The 19902-nt window shown below is 47.5% G+C and overlaps 1 protein-coding gene across 3 annotated transcripts in view; it reads right to left on the bottom strand.

The window, feature by feature from the left end:
• Window positions 1–642: 642 nt before the first annotated feature.
• sorl1 (sortilin-related receptor, L(DLR class) A repeats containing) overlaps window positions 643–19902 on the bottom strand; it is a 95674-nt gene continuing 76414 nt past the window's right edge. For all 3 annotated transcript variants that reach the window (XM_076734622.1, XM_076734623.1, XM_076734624.1), the window contains exons 39-48: window positions 11286–11368; window positions 11097–11187; window positions 10805–10995; window positions 10153–10272; window positions 8751–8915; window positions 8318–8492; window positions 3100–3206; window positions 2633–2825; window positions 2313–2525; window positions 643–900 (exon numbers count right to left, since the gene is read on the bottom strand). In XM_076734622.1, the coding sequence (XP_076590737.1) occupies window positions 833–900; window positions 2313–2525; window positions 2633–2825; window positions 3100–3206; window positions 8318–8492; window positions 8751–8915; window positions 10153–10272; window positions 10805–10995; window positions 11097–11187; window positions 11286–11368 (1406 nt within the window). In that variant the 3' untranslated portion in view covers window positions 643–832. The remainder of the gene's footprint in view (window positions 901–2312; window positions 2526–2632; window positions 2826–3099; window positions 3207–8317; window positions 8493–8750; window positions 8916–10152; window positions 10273–10804; window positions 10996–11096; window positions 11188–11285; window positions 11369–19902) is intronic.

Here is a 19902-nt window from a genome sequence, read left to right as displayed (position 1 = left end):
CCACTGGTAAATCTAATCACTGAGCCGGTTGGTTGCGCTGATGTCAAAGACTTAATGCGTTAATGCGTTTACAACGATCACCACTCTCTAAAGTGGTGATCATTCAAATACACAAACAATTGAAATTGAGTAAATGATGAAACATGATCCACAGTTGACTCTTCCCACTGCCTCACACTAGGCACCAATGTTACATAGACAGCTATAGTACACACTGTACTATCACCAAAATATGTAACTATTACTGCTCCAACATTTTCTATTTGTACATATTGTATACAGCATTTGTCTATATATTTGTATTTTTTCGATGTGTGTTTTGTTTGCATTCTATATTCCAGTCTCTGGATGCTTATTTTGGCTTTAAGCAATGAACCGCTCCTATGGATAGTGAGTTTGCATGACAAACAGGGTCTCTCTTTCCCTGGCGTGCTTGACAAACTCAAATCCTTCACAGTTTGCTTCAGTGTCCACCTCTTCCTCACAGTCCTTTTTTGACCCCATATATATGTATATATGTATATATACATATACATACATATATATATATATTTAATATTATAAAAAATAAGTTATTGCGCATCCAAAAAAAGTGCATTGTATATTTGAAAAATATCTATTTCTCTCTTTTCCATTTTTCTTCATGTTTCCTGCTAATTGGGGTGATTTCCCATCGACAGATTTGGGATGGCAGCCGAGTTTCCGCCTGTTCCTTCTTCACTCCAACGCACCGTGCCACTGATGGGGAGTGATGGGGAGTAAAAGGGGAGTGGGGGCGGAAGAAGAGAGGGGGAGAAGGGAGGAGAGAAATGGGTAACTGAGGGACGTCTTGCTACGCGATGACCATGGGAACGTCGTCTGAGAAGCCACTGATCATGGGAGCATCTTCATCATCATCACCTTGAGAGGAAGAGGGAGGGAAGAGAAGAAAGAGGAATGTTTCAGTAAATGTCCTGCTGTTAAAGCTATTCAGTACTTTCAAATTAGTGTTTTGTGTCTTCGGGTAGCGTCTTTCAGCTCATTGTTTTCCAGCTAGAGCAGGCTGCTGTTTTTAGCAAAAAATGTAAAGTTAGCAACTAGCTTGTGAGCGTAGTGCAGCAGCTAGCAGCTAGAATCCTGTAGAGTTGTTGAAGACCAAAACAGAGCTAAACAGAGTGAATTTGAGACACAACCAGTGCCCCCCAAAAACCTCAATCAATTACCTTTTAAGACGCAATTTGTCTAATCTCCAAAGTGAGATGAGTTACTCCAAGTTACTAAATTTATGCTTAACACTAATTTCATTTCCATCTTTTCCTCCTGACACGACATATAATGCTTGTGTTTTCCAAATGGGAGAACACATATTGTGTCTTTTTAAATACAAAGTATTAAGTGAGTCAAACAACACTTTAACACTTGTTTTGTTTCCCAGATATTCAGTAGTTAAATAGAGAATAAGAAATGAAGAGCTTCTGTAGTGAAGGTCAATACTGATTCAGAGAGCTGGAAAATTATAATGGGATGTATAAATGGAAACCTGGAGTAGCAGAAGGGATAATGTTAGCAGTGAAGTCTGCTCTGCATACTGCTGGAAATGAGGATACAGGTCCGGTCTATAATCTTGACAGTGCAACTGAAATTCCAGCATCACCAGTTTTATGGATTCGAACACAACAGTTTATCAACAGTATATCAAAGCCTTTTCATAACAATTACAATCCCAGCTGAGTCATAAAGTCATAAAGAGTGTGTGTTGCTTTGGTTACACAGACAGAGGGGCGACATTAGCATTCACAGCCATCACACTGACTGCCTCTGCTTGGATGTGCTGTGATAAAACTAAACCATATAAAGCGAGTTTCTGCAGTATGTGACGTGTCTTGAGTCATAAACTATTTGTCTTCCTGTAGTGTCAGCCAGCAGCAGCTCTGAGACATGTGTATCCATACATCACACAGATGAAAAGGAACACAGGAAGGTTCACCTCTTCACATCTCTTACTTTTCTTCACAATTTTTTTTTCACATGCTTCCTCCAATTCACAAGGAGCATGAAGGTGTTTTTTTTTGCACCTTTCAGTGTCAAGTTGCTTTTAATTTTTATCTCCCTCAGAATCCCCACCTTCGCCACTTCACAGGCACCTTGACCAACCCCTGGGACTTCCTCTCCAGTGACAGTGACACGAGCCCCTGCCGGCTTCCCACTCATAAATCGTGTAAATTGCACTCACTGAAGCATCCAGTCAAGTCCAAGTACCAGAACCAGGTACTGAGCCCTAATGATCTCTGCAGCCTCAGCCAACAGCTGTAAAAATATTTGAATTGTCTCACCCAGTTCATCCCCGGAGGAGAAGATGGCAGAGCCCAGGCGGGAGTTGTAATGGGAGTTCGCGAAGGCGGTAAAATTGTTCTGCAGTCGCCGGTGCCGGAGGTAGAGCACCACCAAGCCGCCGCACACTCCAAGCAACAGCAAGAAGAGGACTGGGACCACCACCGCTGCCATGTCTCCTGAGTGGCCCTCACCACGGGAAGCATCGCTGGCCCCTGGACGGGTGAGAAGTAGCATGTTCAGCATGAATGAAAAAAGTCCAAGTTTTTTCCACTCTCTGCTGTGAGCTCATGTTCCTCACTGTGTCTGTATGTTGCAGTACCTGCTGTTAGCTGGTTATACAGGAGGAGTGCAGGTTCCCCACACAGCTGGCCATTCAGCAGGCAGCGCGCCTGCACAGAGAAAGTGTAGTTGTGTCCCACCACCAGGCTGCTGATACGGAAGTAGGTCTCTGTGGTGTTTCCCAGGTAGGAGGTCTGGTTGGTCACACTGTCATACACGTGCACTTCATAGCCCTGGAAACAGCATATACAGCTCAGTGGAGGATATTAAGAGCACAAAACCACACAACTTAAAGTACAAAACATGCTTCTTTTGGACTGTTATTAAACTTTGCTGTCTGGGTGTCTACTGCTGTGCATCCTGATTATATTTTACAGTTTTTAAAATGGTAATTATTCATTAGAAGTCTACAATTAAATATGCCATGAGTCTGTTGCCTGCAAAGTTAGATTGTAGAAAATGGATGAGTAGACAAGAAGAAAAACGTGTTGGTTGCTGGTGTCTCACCCTGCTCTCATTGAAGCCCTTCTCTCTCACAGCCAGACTCTTCCAGAAGAGGAACACATGGTCTTTCTCTGTCAAAATTTTCAGGGCTTCAGGAGCTGGAAGAGGAACTGCAGCAGAGAGAGAATACTTCTTTAAGAAATACATTTCTTTGTAAAGACATGTGAAGTTTTAAAAAGTGATTGGTGGTACTGTAGTTTAGCCTAATCTCTTAGCACTGACAGACAGGAGCCTGCACAGGTACAAATACATACAGTACCATGGATGTGTTCACATGTGAATCACATGTATGCAAGGACACATCGTGAAACAGATGTTAGAATATCAGAAAAAAACTACATTTCTCATCACCAGCTTCCACAGTACAAGGTGTCAGCTCTTTATTGCTTTATTTATTGGAACGGAGATCAATAAAAGCTGTGAACCCACACACACACAGGAGAATCTGGAACCTGCAACACTTTACTTCATTACTTCAAATGAAATGCTTACTTTAATTGCTGCCAATTCATTTCTGTTCATTGACGAATCAACTGCAGGTTTGCTCAGCTTTAGCACTTCTGTCCTCTTCACTGGATTAAGGAAACTTTAGTCAGCCAAACTCATCATCAGAGACAACACTGGTTACTTCTCCTCCTCACATCACCTTCTCTTATCAAAGAGAACAATGCATCCGAACAAGGCTCTGATAGAATGAAGTAACACTCTTAATTTCATTTAGATTTAGAACTCTGTACCGGTGCTTTGCGTTTTGGGTGGCAGTCGTGGGCGGGGGCCCTGACGACCCAAACCCTGGACAACAACTCTGGCTATGGGGACATGGAATGTCACCTCGCTGCGGGGGAAAGAGCCGGAGCTAGTGCGGGAGGTTGAGCCGTACCGACTAGAGATAGTCGGGCTCACCTCCATGCAGAGTTCGGGCTCTGGAACCCAACTCCTTGAGAGAGGCTGGACTCTCTTCTACTCTGGAGTTGCCCGCGGTGAGAGGCGGCGAGCTGGTGTGGGCTCGCTTATAGCCCCCCAGCTCAGCCGTCATGTGTTGGGAGTTCTCCTCGCTGAGTGAGAGGGTCGCTTCCCTGCGCCTTCGGGTCGGGGACAGGTCTCTCACTGTTGTTTCGGCCTATGGGCCAAACGGCAGTGCAGAGTACCCGGCCTTCTTGGAGTCCCTGGGAGGGGTACTGGAAAGTGCTCCAACCAGGGACTCCATCATTCTGCTGGGGGACTTCAATGCCCACGTGGGTAGTGACAGTGATACCTGGAGGGGTGTGATTGGGAGGAACAGCCTCCCCAATCTGAACCCGAGTGGTGTTCTGTTGTTGGACTTCTGTGCTAGTCATAGTATGTCAATAACGAACACCATTTTCAAGCATAAGGGTGTCCATCAGTGCACGTGGCACCAGGACACCCTAGACCGGAGGTCAATGATCGACTTTGTAGTCGTATCATCTGACCTTCGGCGGTATGTCTTGGACACTCGGGTGAAGAGAGGGGCTGAGCTGTCAATGATCACCACCTGGTGGTGAGTAGGGATGCAACGATTATAGATTTTGATTGTACGATTATAGTCTGAGGAATAATCACGGTTTCACGATTATCACGATTATTATACATTAATTAAGTTCACAACACTACTAATGAACTAATGTATAAAATCACATGAACATTCTTTAGAGATTTTAATGTGCTATTTATTGCTGTCAGAAATAACATAGTAATCAAATAATACAGTACAAAAATAATAAATATAGATAAACTAAAAGTGACCTCTGCTCTGTAATCATCCATGTCAGTATTTCCCTTTTGAAAAATACAAATGGAGTGAAAGGCTGCAGGACTGTGTCTGCATGGCTATTTTGATCAACTATATTACAAAATTATTTAGCATTTTCAGTTTGTGTATTTTTTCATTGATAGTTAGTGTTTTACACCTGGTCAACACAGATGGGAAGAAGCAAACTGTGACGTTAAAACGGTCACTGACAGATACGGAGCCCGGGACCTGACACGGGGAAAAAATAAATAAATTGTGGCCACGATATAGCTATAACGTGCGCACGAAGCACTAATTCGTTCCCACGAAATACTAATTTGTGGCCACGAAATACTTATTTGTGGCCACGAAATAGGTATAACGTGCGCACGAAATATTAAATGATAACGATATTATTCCTGGACAGCTATAGACACAAATGCGTTTACGACCACTCGTTAGCACAACAAAACACCGTGTAGTAACAGGATGATACAAAGTCGGGTGAGACGGCAGCTACCCGTTGTAGTAGATAAAGTAACTGTCTAAATGTGGGACATATCGACAAGATATTAACAAAAACATAATAAGAAACTTACCTTGAAGACATCCCGTAGGCTACTGAAGTTTAGGTGCGCTCGATTTGCTTACCCAGCTGTCCAGGAATAATATTATTATCATTTAATATTTCGTGCGCACGTTATAGCTATTCCGTGGCCACAAATAAGTATTGCATGCGCACGTTATGTTTATTTCATGGCCACAAATTAGTATTTCGTGGGAACGAATTAGTACTTCGTGGGAACAAATTAGTGTTTCGTGGGAACGAATTAATATTTCGTGCGCACGTTATAGCTATATCGTGGCCACAATTTATTTTTTCCCCGTGTCAGGTCCCGGGCTCCGTAGACAGAAGCCCTTGAGAGGAGCAATTTTGTCTTCCATAGGCAAACATGCGGCTTTGCTGCTGTTTGTTAACATTGAACTAAAAGCTCAACTCTCACCGCTATGCCACTGATTTTAAGTGACACGTTCATATTTAACTCCCTACCAACTCAATGTTTCATTAAATAACTTGCCGTAAACGTAATTTAACTCAGTTATTATGTGTTACCTTTATTTTGGCGTGTAAAGCTGGGTGGTGATCCCGCAAATGCATTTTTGCAACATTTTTTTTCGGCAGGTTTTGCAAACAGGTGATCCGTCGTCTTGAATGACTCCCTGGTCATTCATATTGTATCCGAAATGCTCCCACACTGCCGACTTCACTCTTTTCTTCGGTGGAAACAGAGTTTCGCTGCCTGGTCCTTCTGCCATTGCTAGGCTACTGTAGCGTAGCCTCCATATCTCTTGATACGCACCGCACTTAAAGCAGGTGCGCCGCTAGCGTAACTTTGTTTTCGTTCCGTGCAGGTTGCGCCGAAAATAACGTGCCAGCATAATGTCCGTTTTTTGCGAGTGAGAAAAGAAACGCTCGGTGTAGTGGAGCTTTTGGGATTAAATAACCGTGACGTTTTAAAGCGCGGTTAATAGTAAAATCGGTTAATCGCTGTCAGGGAGGTCTTCAACTCCCACCTCCGGGAGAGCTTCGACCAGATTCCGAGGGAGGTTGAAGACATTGAGTCCAAATGGACCATGTTCTCCACTTTCATTGTTGATGCAGTCGTCCATAGCTGTGGCCATAGAGTCGCCGGTGCCTGTCGTGGCGGCAATCCCCGAACCCGGTGGTGGACACCGGAAGTAAGGGATGCCGTCAAGATGAAGAAGGAGTCCTATTGGGCTTGGTTGGCTCACAGGACTCCTGAGGCAGCTGACAGGTACCGGCAGGCTAAGCGGGCGGCAGCTCGGGCAGTTGTAGAAGCAAAAACTCGGGTCTGGGAGGAGTTCGGGGAGGCTATGGAGGAGGACTACCGGTCGGCCTCGAAGAAATTCTGGCAAACCGTTCGGCGCCTCAGGAGGGGGAAGCAGCTCTCCATCAATACTGTTTACAGTGGAGGTGGGGAGCTGCTGACCTCGACTGGGGATATTGTCGGGCAGTGGAAGGAATACTTTGAGGATCTCCTCAATCCCACTGTCATGTCTTCTGCAGAGGAAGCAGAAACTGGGGACTCGGAGGTCGATTCGTCCATCACCTGGGCTGAAGTCACTGAGGTAGTCGGCAAGCTCCTCGGTGGCAAAGCTCCGGGGGTGGACGAGATCCGCCCTTAGTACCTCAAGTCACTGGATGTTGCAGGGCTGTCCTGGTTGACACGCCTCTGCAACATCGCGTGGCAGTCGGGGACAGTGCCTTTGGACTGGCAGAATGGGGTGGTGGTCCCTCTGTTTAAAAAGGGGGACCGGAGGGTGTGTTCCAACTATCGGGGGATCACACTCCTCAGCCTCCCTGGGAAAGTCTATTCCAGGGTACTGGAGAGGAGAATCCGGCCGATAGTTGAACCTCGGACTCAGGAGGAACAATGCGGTTTTCGTCCCGGCCGCGGAACACTGGACCAGCTCTATACCCTCCACAGGGTGCTTGAGGGTTCATGGGAGTTTGCCCAACCAGTCCACATGTGTTTTGTGGACTTGGAGAAGGCATTCGACCGTGTCCCTCGCGTCATTCTGTGGGAGGTGCTCCGGGAGTATGGGGTTGGAGGCCCTCTGCTGAGGGCTGTGCAGTCCCTGTACAACCAGAGCAGGAGCTTGGTCCGCATTGCCGGCAGTAAGTCGGACCTGTTCCCGGTGCATACAAGCGGCTGAAATGAGTTTCCTCCGCAGGGTGGCGGGGCACTCCCTTAGAGATAGGGTGAGGAGCTCTGTCACCCGGGAGGAGCTCAGAGTAGAGTTGCTGCTCCTCCACATCGAGAGGAGTCAGCTGAGGTGGCTCGGGCATCTCTACCGGATGCCCCCTGGACGCCTCCCTAGGGAGGTGTTGCAGGCATGCCCCACATGTCACACGCTGGAGTGACTATGTCGCTCGGCTGGCCTGGGAACGCCTCAGGGTTCCCCCGGATGAGCTGGAGGAAGTGTCCGGGGAGAGGGAAGTTTGGGCGTCCCTGCTTAGACTGCTGCCCCCGCGACCCGGCCCGGATAAAGCGGATGGAAATGGATGGATGGATGGATGGAACTCTGTACTATCAAAATTGGACCAAATGAGCCATATACACTGCAATACAAGGACGATGCTGTATGTCGCCATAAAGTGCAGCTTGAATCTTTATAAATAAAGAATCTATCTATCTATCTATCTATCTATCTATCTATCTAAAGCTGTTACTGTGCCCCATGAACATTGTAAACAGCATATGTGTAGTGAGAGAAAGTACAAACTGACAGCAACAGTAACAAAGGGGAATGGGGCTTAGCAAAGGGTGAATGAATCAACTGTTCTGAAGGAGCTTGTGATGCACATTAACATGATGGGTAGTGAAGTTCCAAATCAAAAGAAATGAAGCTCAGCAGACGTGTAGGCTGTACGTGCTGTGAGTGTACCTGTGCTCAGAGTGAAGCTGGCCTCCTTGCTCATGTTGCGCAGCCGGACAGAGACGCTGTACCGTCCGCCGGGCTCCAGGCCTTTCAGCAGGTACTCCACCGTGTTGTTCTGGGTGGTCAGCTTGTAGTCCCGCTCCACCTTGCGGATCACGTCCCGCACATGGATGGCATATGTCTACGGATACACAGTCGGAGAAAGTCAGAGAGAAGACGGGAGGACACAACAGCAAAAACACATCCAGTCACAAGAAGTGACAAGAACAGATGACACGGCTGGGATAAGTCAGGCACATGACTGGTTTCCGATGAAAGGGCACCTGTCAGTACAGGTGTCAATATCAGGATCTGCATTACTGATTGTGAGGGAAGAATCCTGTTTGTTTGATTTTCATCCAGCTCTAACAGGCCACAGTGACATGCTGCAGTGCTGTACCAGAGGTGTGTTTGGGGCGTCGTAGGGCGGCTGCCACTTCAGTGTGGCCTGCGTCTTGTCTGCTCGCACACGGTGGAGGTTCCTGGGTGGCAGCCTCTCGTTGGGAATCATTTTCACCACAGCATACTCAGAGGGTGGACCCAGGAAGGGAGAGACGGCACGCACCTGAAGGCAGAACACAAAAAACAAGAGTCGTGATGGCTCCGGACAGTCAGAGAGCGATGGAACACAAACAAAAGAAAAGGCTAAACGACCAACATCAGAATGTGTTGATGTAATCAGCTTCTTCCTCTCAGCTGTCACTCTGCTGAACTGTGCCGTGAATCAAATCTAATCTAATCAGCCAACCATGTTGTTAGCTACATGTTGCTCAGTATTGTCTATTTAGTGCTGCAACGATTTGATGTGTTGACTAAGCAACACTCGCTGGGTCCAGGCTCTAAAAATGTCTGCTTTTCTCTGTTATACATCATTGCAAATTGAACATATTTAGGTTTCAAACTGTTGCACAGCAATTAATTAATTTTTACATAAGCTTTTCAGAGCAAAATGATCAACATACATGTTTCCATAACAGGTGTGCAGATTATATAAATGTACTTTACCTCTCACACATTTAAAAGACTTATCTAATGAATCGATTAACCAAAAAACACTGACAGATATTAAGTTGACAATGTTAATAATCATCAGTTGCAGCCCTCATGTATTTATTCACCCTATTCAATCTCCTGCTTAGCATGATCATTTTTACAGTCGTATTTAGAGGAGGAGTTGAATAGATATAGAATAACAATAAATAAGGATAATGTGGAATTATCTAATGTGATATTGTTTTAAACACTGGTTATTATTCAACATTACTCTGAATACACTGTGCCTGTAGTTAAACACAGTAAAGCAGCTGAATTTAAATTCGGTCACGTAGCTTCGATCAGCTGCTGGCTTCCCACACCACCTCACACGCAGGTGATGGCAGAGCTGTGGAGCAGATCGCGGTTCACCTTTGCACCTGCATTCGTCTAATTTTACACCAAATACTTCCCACTTCTGCTCTGACTTTCTTTTTGGTGGACAGACTGGGGAGGGTTTTTTTCTCATGTGAAAACACTGAGGGATAGCCTGACAGATGTGATTAGTTTCACTTCAGATATTTAGGAGTTCAGACATCTGCCCAGATGTCTCTGTTGAATAAACACTGGACCAATAATAGCTTTACTGCACAAAGCTCAGAGTAAAATACAAATACAGTGGTGCAGCATTATTATCAGCGGATACTCAATCATTATGATCCAAGAGAAAACAGAAGTGGATCACACACAGTTCAAAATGAACAGTGAGGAGAAGAGGAGCTCTTCATCAAGAGCTTAGAGGACACTGCTGTGATGCTGAGAGGACTCACCAGGAAGAGATACTGCTCATCACTGTCTACTGTGACCGTCAGGCTCAGAGACGTGCTGCTGACCTGACGAGGACTGCGGTACAGATCCAGGAAGGAGGTGGCATAAAACACACCATACACCTACACACAAACACAAACACACACACACACACACACACACACACACACATCACATCAAGTGTCAGCTCAGTAAAGCAGTTCAGAGTTGTTCTATTCAAAGTTTCATTTCCAAAAATGGATCATGACCAATACCACAGTACTACAGAGCACTTGTTCCCAACCATTCTGGTTTATGGCCTGTTGAAATAAAGGAACATCGATCTGCAATCCCTACTGACAGGTTGTCAGGACTTTTGAGACAGATTTCTCTTTTTCAGGTGGTACAATGTGCCTTTTTCCCCCTGTAAAATCTCACAGCACAGACATATTCTGTCGACTTTAGGGTCTTTCAGATGCTGTTTTCTGATGCTACATGCTATCCTCACCAGAGAAAAAGAACAACACGCACTTTGAAATGCCAAGTTCATGTTAGTGTTAGTTAGTTTGTTGTATATGTTTTTGTTCTATGACCTTCAAACATCTTTCTGGAAATGTGCTGCTAACATTTCATCCCAGTGCACATGTCACAATATATTGATAAATATATTGATACCTGAGGAGGGGGTCCGCTGATGGTCCAGCTGCAGTCCACAGCTGTTTGGTTTAGGGCTCGGGCTTTGAGGAGGGGCCGCTCTGGCTGTGTGCCGCTGGTCTGATGATGGGACAGGGCGGTGGGACTGTCTCCTATACTGGTGTGAGCCCACACAGCCACTTCATACACCGTGCCTGCTGTCAGGTTTGCAGCTGGGAACAGACAGCACACATCGCTCATTTAATTTCCAGATAAATGACACTTGATTCCAACATGTCATTCACCTGGGTGAAGAATCCTACACAAACACTACCTCTGAGGATCTTCTCTCTGACTGTGTAGTTCTGGCTCTCCTTGACGTGAGTGTCAAACTGCCAGGACAGAATGACGACGTACTGTTTCACCTTAAAGAAGCACAAGAGTGCCATCAGTCATGTTTACACAGACGCAGAAAGGACACAAGCTTTTCAAGTAACACGCTGAGGTAGAGAGAAGCTCCTACCTCGTACTGGGAGTTGAAGCTGAATGACAGGCTCATGGAGTCGGTGGTGATGCTGTCAGCGATCACAGAAGGAGGAGGCAGAGCTGCAGAAAAGGAGCAGGTGTTTTTGTTTTAGTTCAGAGGGCTGACAATGAAATACGTGGCTGACGATGAAAGACGCCCTGAAGAGACAAACAAGTGTGATTTGCTTGTGTCTTCAGGGGCATCAGTCTAAGCCATGGCAGTCTGATTTTCTCCAGATACTTTACTGTAATAGAATGTTGCTGCTAATCCAAACTCAGCACTTCTTACATGGACAGCATTTCACATGACATGTTGAAGAACAGACTCTGAACAGAATCTGACTTAATGAACGAGTGAGTGAAAATGGTATTTATGTTAAAAAGAGCAATGGAAACCCTGTTTACACTTGGTATTAAAATGTAATCTGTATCCTAAGTCTAACTCATACTATGTTTGGATCTTGGGTAGGTTGCTGGAATCTGTAGGCTACACAACATACAGATATTTGTTTTTAGCCAACACAAACTGTTGTTCAGATTTAGTGAGCGAAAAAGTGAGAAGGCTGAAAGAGACACGCCTCACATCTATTCTGCGCTATCAAAGTGCCAAAAGACGTGTTCTTCAAATTAAAGCAGCATTGGTGGGAATGATGATGATGTACAGTAAGAAATAACTGTCTGTGTTGCACTCACCTGTGCAGCTGATCTGCTGTGAACAGCAGAGGTCAGAGGACAGAGATTTGATCTCAATGTTGATAACAAGGATGTGTTAAAAATAGCAGGTTTTAACACAGAGGCAGGATCGGATCCTTCTTATCTGCCTAATGTATCTGGATACAGATCGCATCTTAATACCTGGTGTAAATGGGTTAAGAACGATGAGGCTGACGTGACTGTGTTGCTGTTGTACTGATGGATAAATGCTGTGAAAATGCACATTATGTTAAAATTATGCCAATGGCAGATGCTAATTTTGTTCTTCCACCTTTTTTCCATATCTATGAATTACTAAATTTATTCTGAGAATTTATAAAAGGCAACTTCCTGCTGCTGTGAAGTTTAGCTTAAACATTTTAAAGCACATAATTAATTGCAGATATTTTATGCACGTTTTGATGCACAAAACAGCATTTTTTATGCACGTTCTTGGAGGACTTCATTACGGCCTAAAAAGCTGCGTTCTTTTTGCGCATTACAGCGTAAAAAATGCCGTTTTTTACGCCGTAATGAAGTTAAAACGTGACTGAATGTGCCTGTTAGCGTGACCCATGATCTGAAACAAGGGTTTTCTTTGTTTTCCTTTTTCAGAATTGGCAAAAACACTCTGACTGACATAATCAAACACAGACATGATCCATCCCACTGCACCACAGAGTGACAGAATTTATTTGATTTTATTTAATATTAGAAATAAGTATCTACATTTGCTCCTTCTAACTCTTGAGTATATTACCTTTCTTGTTTTTCATCTCTATTCAGGGACTTTTTGTAACAAAAGAATTGCCATTTTCATTTGATAACCATTGTTCAAACTACAATAGTTTCTGTCCTGCGGGCTAACAGATACCAGATGTCACTGATAGCTAGACCAGTAGGGGGTTGGACTTATGTAAATGAGATGCAGTGAGCAGCACTGTGTTACCTGGCTGCTCCGGTAGGTGAGAATCTTTCAGGCTGGATTTCTCACTAAACTAGTTTGAGAAGTGTCTACATTCAAATGGCCACATCTTCTTCAGATATTTTCAGATTTCCATGTGTTGGACATCATTGGAAAGCTCAGAATCTATACTTTCAGAATCTGTAAATAACTCAAAATGCTGAAGAGGCAGCATTCAGACATGGACACTGCAGAGTTTAAGGTTAATGATCTCGATCAGCTGACCAGGGCCCTTTCAACCAAACTGAGGCACACGACAGAAGCGAAGGACAGTCTTGAAAAGGAGCTCAAGGAAGCGAAGGCGGAGCTCCTTGCCGCAAAGCTCGCAAAGGAAGAAAACGCCAGCCTTGAAAAGCAGATGAAGGCGTTGAAGGCGGAGCTCCTTAACGAAACGCAGTCCCGTGCAGCGGCTGAAGACAAACTTCAGATGAGCATTCGGAGTCTGAGGTCACAGCTTGAAGCTGATGATCATCTGACCAAGGCCATTTCAATCGAACCGAAGCACACGAGGGAAGCGAAGGACAGCCTTGAAAAGCAGATCAGGGCATTGAAGGTGGAGCTCTTTTCAGAAAAGCAGTTCCGTGCAGCGGCTGAAGACAAACTTGAAATGAGCACTTTGAGGATGAAGAAGCAGCTTTCAGACATAGACGCTGTACGGCAAAAGGCTGATTATGTTGATTATGTCGATGAGCTGAACAAGACCATTTCAATGAAACTGGAGCACACGAGGAAAGCGATGGACAGCCTTGAAAACGAGCTCAAGGCAGCGAAGGTGGAGCTCCTTGTCGAAAAGAAGTCCCGTGTAGCGGCTGAAGACAAACTTGAGATGAGCACTCAGAGTCTGAAAGCTGTGATTTCAGACAAAGACGCTGCACAGCATAAGGCTGATGATCTCGATCAGCTGAACAAGACCATTTCAATGAACCTGGAGCACATGAGGAAAGAGAAGGACAGCCTTGAAAACCAGCTCAAGGCATTGAAGGTGGAGCCCTTTGCCGACAAGCACCTGAGGGAAGCAAACGCCAGCCTTGAAAAGCAGATCAAGGTGTTGGAGGTGAAGCTCCTTGCCGAAAAGCGGACAAAGGAAGCAAACACCATCCTTGAAAAGCAGATCAGGGCGTTGGAGGCGGAGCTCCTTACAGAAAAGCAGTCTCGTGCAGTGGCTGAAGACAAACTTGAAATGAGCACTCAGAGTCTGAAGGCGCAGCTATCAGACAAAGACAGTCCACAGTTTGAGACTGATGATCTCGATCAGCTGATCAAGGCCCTTTCAATCAAACTGGAGCACACAAGGGAAGAGAAGGACAGCCTTGAAAACGAGCTCAAGGCAGCGAAGGTGGAGCTCATTGCAGATAAGATCACAAAGGAAGAAAACGCCAGCCTTGAAAAGCAGATGAAGGCGTTGAAGGTGGAGCTGCTTACCGAAAAGCAGTCCCGTGCAGCAGCTGAAGACAAACTTGAAATGAGCACTCGGAGTCTGAGGTCACAGCTTGAAGCTGATGATCCCGATCATCATCTGAACTGAAGGACACGAGGGAAGCGAAGGACAGCCTTGAAATCGAGCTTTACGCCGTGTTCCCACCGAACGCGATGAAAGCGATTTAATTGCGCATCAAATGAAATCGCATCGCGCTACACGCTCCAGTTTTGATGCTGGTCCAATATGCAAAAAAACGCCTTGTCGCGGCATCGCATCGCACGACGAGCCCGCTCAAACAACAACATTTCTTCCGCCATTTCATTCTCTCGTCGACCATGGCTGAGATAAGCACCATCGCTAACCACCATAGTCCATACACCTCGCTCACGCTCACCCAGGCCTGGTCTGTCTTGTTCCTGACCCTGTAGAGGGGACAGGAACTGTCATACAGCTCTGGGTGAGCGGTGACGGCAAGAATTAGCTGCTCCTCCATTGTTTCTGCCGGTTTGGTTTGCGCCTGGGAACACCAGGACGTCCGTACATCACCACGTCGATGACGATCACAACGCTGATAGGCTGTCGCGGCGCGTCTTCACGCGAATTCGCCGCAAAAGTTCAATTATTTCAACTCGAGCGATGAAGCGATGGCGCAATGGGGCGACGCGATGGGAGCGATTTTCGTGGCCAACGCGTCCATCACGCCGCACGATCGCGTCCAGCGCATCGCCCGGCGCGATGACGCCTCAAATCGCGTCTTTGCATTGACTTTGTATGTAATCTTGTCGCGCGATCTTGTGGCATCGCGTTTGGTGGGAACACGGGGTAAGGCAGCAAAGGTGGAGCTCCTTGCCGTAAAGCAGTTCCGTGCAGCGGCTGAAGACAAACTTGAGATGTGCACTCAGTCTCTGGTAGCTGCACAGCATAAGGCTGATTATGTCAGTCTGCTGAACAAGGCCATTTCAAGGGACCTGGAGCACACGAAGGAAGACAAGGATTGCCTTGAAAACCAGCTCAAGACAGCAAAGAGGGAGCCCTTTGCCGACAGACGCCTGAAGGAAGCAAACGCCAGACTTGAAAAGCAGATCAAGAAATCGGAGGCGGAGCTCCTTGCTGAAAAGCAGAACAAGGTGTTGGAGGTGAAGCTCCTTGCTGAAAAGCATGCGAACAAAGCAATCCCCAGCCTTGAAAAGAAGATTAAGGGATTGAAGATGGCGCTCTTTTCAGAAATGCAGTTCCGTGCAGCGGCTGAAGACAAACTTGAAAAGAACACGTTGAGGCTGAAGAAGAAGCTTTCAGACATGGAAGCTGTACAGCAAAAGGCTGATCATGTTGATTATGTCGATGAGCTGAACAAGGTCCTTTCAGTGAAACTGGAGCACATGAGGAAAGCGCCTTGAAAACGAGCTCAAGGCAGCGAAGGTGGAGCTCCTTGCCGACACACGCCCGAAGGAAGCAAACGCCAGCCTTGAAAAGCAGATCGAGACATTGGAGGTGGAGCTCCTCACCGAAAAGCAGTCCCGTGCAGCGGCTGAAGACAAACTTGAGACGAGCACTCAGAGTCTGAAGGCGCAGCTTTCAGACAAAGACACTGCACAGGAATTCCTCTCTCAGACCATCACCAGCCTCCAGCAGATGATGCAAGACAAGGTGCAGCAGTGGGAGATGATGGAGAGCTCCATGAAGTCACAGGTGGAAGAGCTTGAGAGCTATGTCGCCAAGAAGAAGAACAACAAGAAGTGGTGGAGAATCTTCAAACTGCTGGCTCTGGGAGCTCAGAAGGAGTGAGAATGAAATGTCTTCACTTTCTGCAGCAACACAATCAGCTGCACAAATATTCAAAGATTCCAAAATAGACTAAGATCACAAAAATAATCAACAGAACAAAAATCGGGCTAAAAAAATAAAAAGAACAAAAATTGGATTAAAACAATAAAAAGAACAAAAATTGGATTAAAAAAATAAAAAGAACAAAAATCAGATTCTCCTCCTTGAACCACCACCTTATCGTGGTGGAGGAGTTTGAGTACCCGAATGATCCTAGAGGCTATGTTGTTCGGGGCTTAATGCCCCTGGTAGGATCTCCCAAGGCAAACAGGTTCTAGGTGACGGGTCAGACTAAGAGCGGTTCACAAGCCCTTATGGATATTGAAAAAACGAGGATGTTCACGTCGCCCGGATTGGCGTCACCAGGGCCCCACCCTGGAGCCAGGCCTGGGGTTGGGGCTCGCAGGCGAGCGCCTGGTGGCCGGGTCCCGTGGGCTCAGCCCGAAGGAGTGACATGGGTCCGCCTTCCCGTAGGCCCACCACCTGCAGGAAGAACCTGAAGGGGCCGGTGCTTTGCGTTTTGGGTGGCAGTCGTGGGCGGGGGCCCCGACGACCCAAACCCTGGACAACGACTCTGTCTATGTGAACATGGAATGTCACCTCGCTGGGGGGGAAAGAGCCGGAGCTAGTGCGGGAGGTTGAGCGGTACCGACTAGAGATAGTCGGACTCACCTCCATGCACAGTTCGGGCTCTGGAACCCAACTCCTTGAGAGAGGCTGGACTCTCTTCTACTCTGGAGTTGCCCGCGGTGAGAGGCGGCGAGCTGGTGTGGGTTCGCTTATAGCCCCCCAGCTCAGCCGTCATGTGTTGGAGTTCTCTCCGCTGAGCGAGAGGGTCGCTTCCCTGCGCCTTCGGGTCGGGGACAGGTCTCTCACTGTTGTTTCGGCCTATGGGCCAAACGGCAGTGCAGAGTACCTGGCCTTCTTTGAGTCCCTGGGAGGGGTACTGGAAAGTGCTCCAACTGGGGACTCCATCGTTCTGCTGGGGGACTTCAACACCCACGTGGGTAGCGACAGTGATACCTGGAGGGGTGTGATTGGGAGGAACGGCCTCCCCAATCTGAACCCGAGTGGGGTTCTGTTGTTGGACTTCTGTGCTAGTCATAGTTTGTCAATAACGAACACCATGTTCAAGCATAAGGGTGTCCATCAGTGCACGTGGCACCAGGACACCCTAGGTCAGAGGTCAATGATCGACTTTGTAGTCATATCATCTGACCTTCGGCGGTATGTCTTGGACACTCGGGTGAAGAGAGGGGCTGAGCTGTCAACTGATCACCACCTGGCGGTGAGTTGGATCCGGGGAGGAAGTGGGACAGACTTGGCAGACCCAAACGTACTGTGAGGGTCTGTTGGGAACGTCTGGTGGAACCCGCTGTCAGGGATGTCTTCAACTCCCACCAGGTTGGAGACATTGAGTCCGAATGGACCATGTTCTCCACTTCCATTGTTGATGCAGCCGTCCATAGCTGTGGCCGTAAAGTCGCCGGTGCCTGTCGTGGCGGCAATCCCCGAACCCGGTGGTGGACACCGGAAGTAAGGGATGCAGTCAAGCTGAAGAAGGAGTCCTATCGGGCTTGGTTGGCTCATAGGACTCCTGAGGCAGCTGACGGGTACCAGCAGGCTAAGCGGGCAGCAGCTCAGGCGGTTGTAGAAGCAAAAACTAGGGTCTGGGAGGAGTTCGAGGAGGTCATGGAGGAGGACTACTGGTCCGCCTCGAAGAAATTCTGGCAAACCGTTCAGCGCCTCAGGAGGGGGAAGCAGCTCTCCATCAATACTGTTTACAGTGGAGGTGGGGAGCTGCTGACCTTGACTGGGGATATTGTTGGGCAGTGGAAGGAATACTTCGAGGATCTCCTCAATCCCACTGTCATGTCTTCTGCAGAGGAAGCAGAGACTGGGGACTCGGAGGTCGATTCGTCCATCACCCGGGCTGAAGTTACCAAGGTAGTCTGCAAACTTCTCGGTGGCAAAGCTCCGGGGGTGGACGAGATCCGCCCTGAGTACCTCAAGTCACTGGATGTTGCACGGCTGTCCTGGTTGACACGCCTCTGCAACATCACGTGGCAGTCGGGGACGGTGCCTTTGGACTGGCAGACTGGGGTGGTGGTCCCTCTGTTTAAAAAGGGGGACCGGAGGGTGTGTTCCAACTATCGGGGGATCACACTCCTCAGCCTCCCTGGGAAAGTCTATTCCAGGGTACTGGAGAGGAGAATCCGGCCGATAGTTGAACCTCGGATTCACGAGGAACAATGCAGTTTTCGTCCCGGCCACGGATCACTGGACCAGCTCTATACCCTCCACAGGGTGCTTGAGGGTTCATGGTAGTTTGCCCAACCAGTCCACATGTGTTTTGTGGACTTTGCGTCATTCTGTGGGAGGTGCTCTGGGAGTATGGGGTTGGAGGCCCTCTGCTGAGGGCTGTGCAGTCCCTGTACAACCGGAGCAGGAGCTTGGTCCGCATTGCCAGCAGTAAGTCGGACCTGTTCCTGGTGCATGTTGGACTCCGCCAGGGCTGCCCTTTGTCACCGGTTCTGTTCATTATTTTTATGGACAGAATTTCTAGGCGCAGCCAGGGACCGGAGGGGGTTCGGTTTGGGAGCCGGCAGATTTCATCTCTGCTTTTTGCAGATGATGTTGTCTTGTTGGCTCCATCGAGCCAGGACCTTCAGCGTGCACTGGGACAGTTCGCAGCCGAGTGTGAAGTAGCTGGGATGAGAGTCAGCACCTCCAAGTCCGAGGCCATGGTTCCTGACCGGAAAAAGGTGGCTCCGGGTTGGGGGAGAGATCCTGCCTCAAGTGGAGGAGTTTAAGTATCTTGGGATCTTGTTCACGAGTGAGGGAAGAATGGAGCGTGAGATTGACAGGCGGATCGGTGCAGCGGCAGCAGTAATGCGGTCGCTGTATCGGTCCATCGTGGTGAAGAAGGATTTACCGGTCAATCTACGTTCCTACCCTCACCTATGGTCATGAACTTTGGGTCATGACCAAAAGAACGAGGTCCCGGATACAAGCGGCTGAAATGAGTTTCCTCCGCAGGGTGGCGGGGCACTCCCTTAGAGATAGGGTGAGGAGCTCTGTCACCCGGGAGGAGCTCAGAGTAGAATTGCTGCTCCTCCACATCGAGAGGAGTCAGCTGAGGTGGCTCGGGCATCTCTACCGGATGCACCCTGGACGCCTCCCTAGGGAGGTGTTCCAGGCATGCCCCACCAGGAGGAGGCCCCGGGGAAGACCCAGGACACGCTGGAGTGACTATGTCACTCGGCTGGCCTGGGAACGCCTCGGGGTCCCCCTGGATGAGCTGGAGGAAGTGTCCGGGGAGAGGGAAGTTTGAGCGTCCCTGCTTAGACTGCTGCCCCCGCGACCCGGCCCCGGATAAGCGGGTGGAAATGGATGGATGGATGGATGGAAAATCAGATTAAAAAAATAAAAAGAACAAAAATTGGATTAAAAAAATAAAAAGAACAAAAATCAAATCAAAATAAGCAGAAATAATGTTTGTTAGTTTGTTTGTTGGTCGTTGATAATTTTTTAAGTGTACAACGTTGGTGTAATATTCAAAGCTTTGTTTGATTGAGTTCTCGTCTGCAGCCGACAGCCTGCGCATTTCTGCTCATCCAAAGAAAACCCTTGAATGAAAAGCAGCTTTTCTTTCAGCAACATTTCACAGGTGAACTAAGAGTCTGAGGTGGTTTAAGAGTTTAAGGCCAAGCG

Source organism: Chaetodon auriga, chromosome 7 (assembly GCF_051107435.1).
Source record: "Chaetodon auriga isolate fChaAug3 chromosome 7, fChaAug3.hap1, whole genome shotgun sequence".
In the NCBI taxonomy this organism is placed as follows: domain Eukaryota; kingdom Metazoa; phylum Chordata; class Actinopteri; order Chaetodontiformes; family Chaetodontidae; genus Chaetodon; species Chaetodon auriga.
This window is presented reverse-complemented; position numbering and strand designations above follow the sequence as displayed.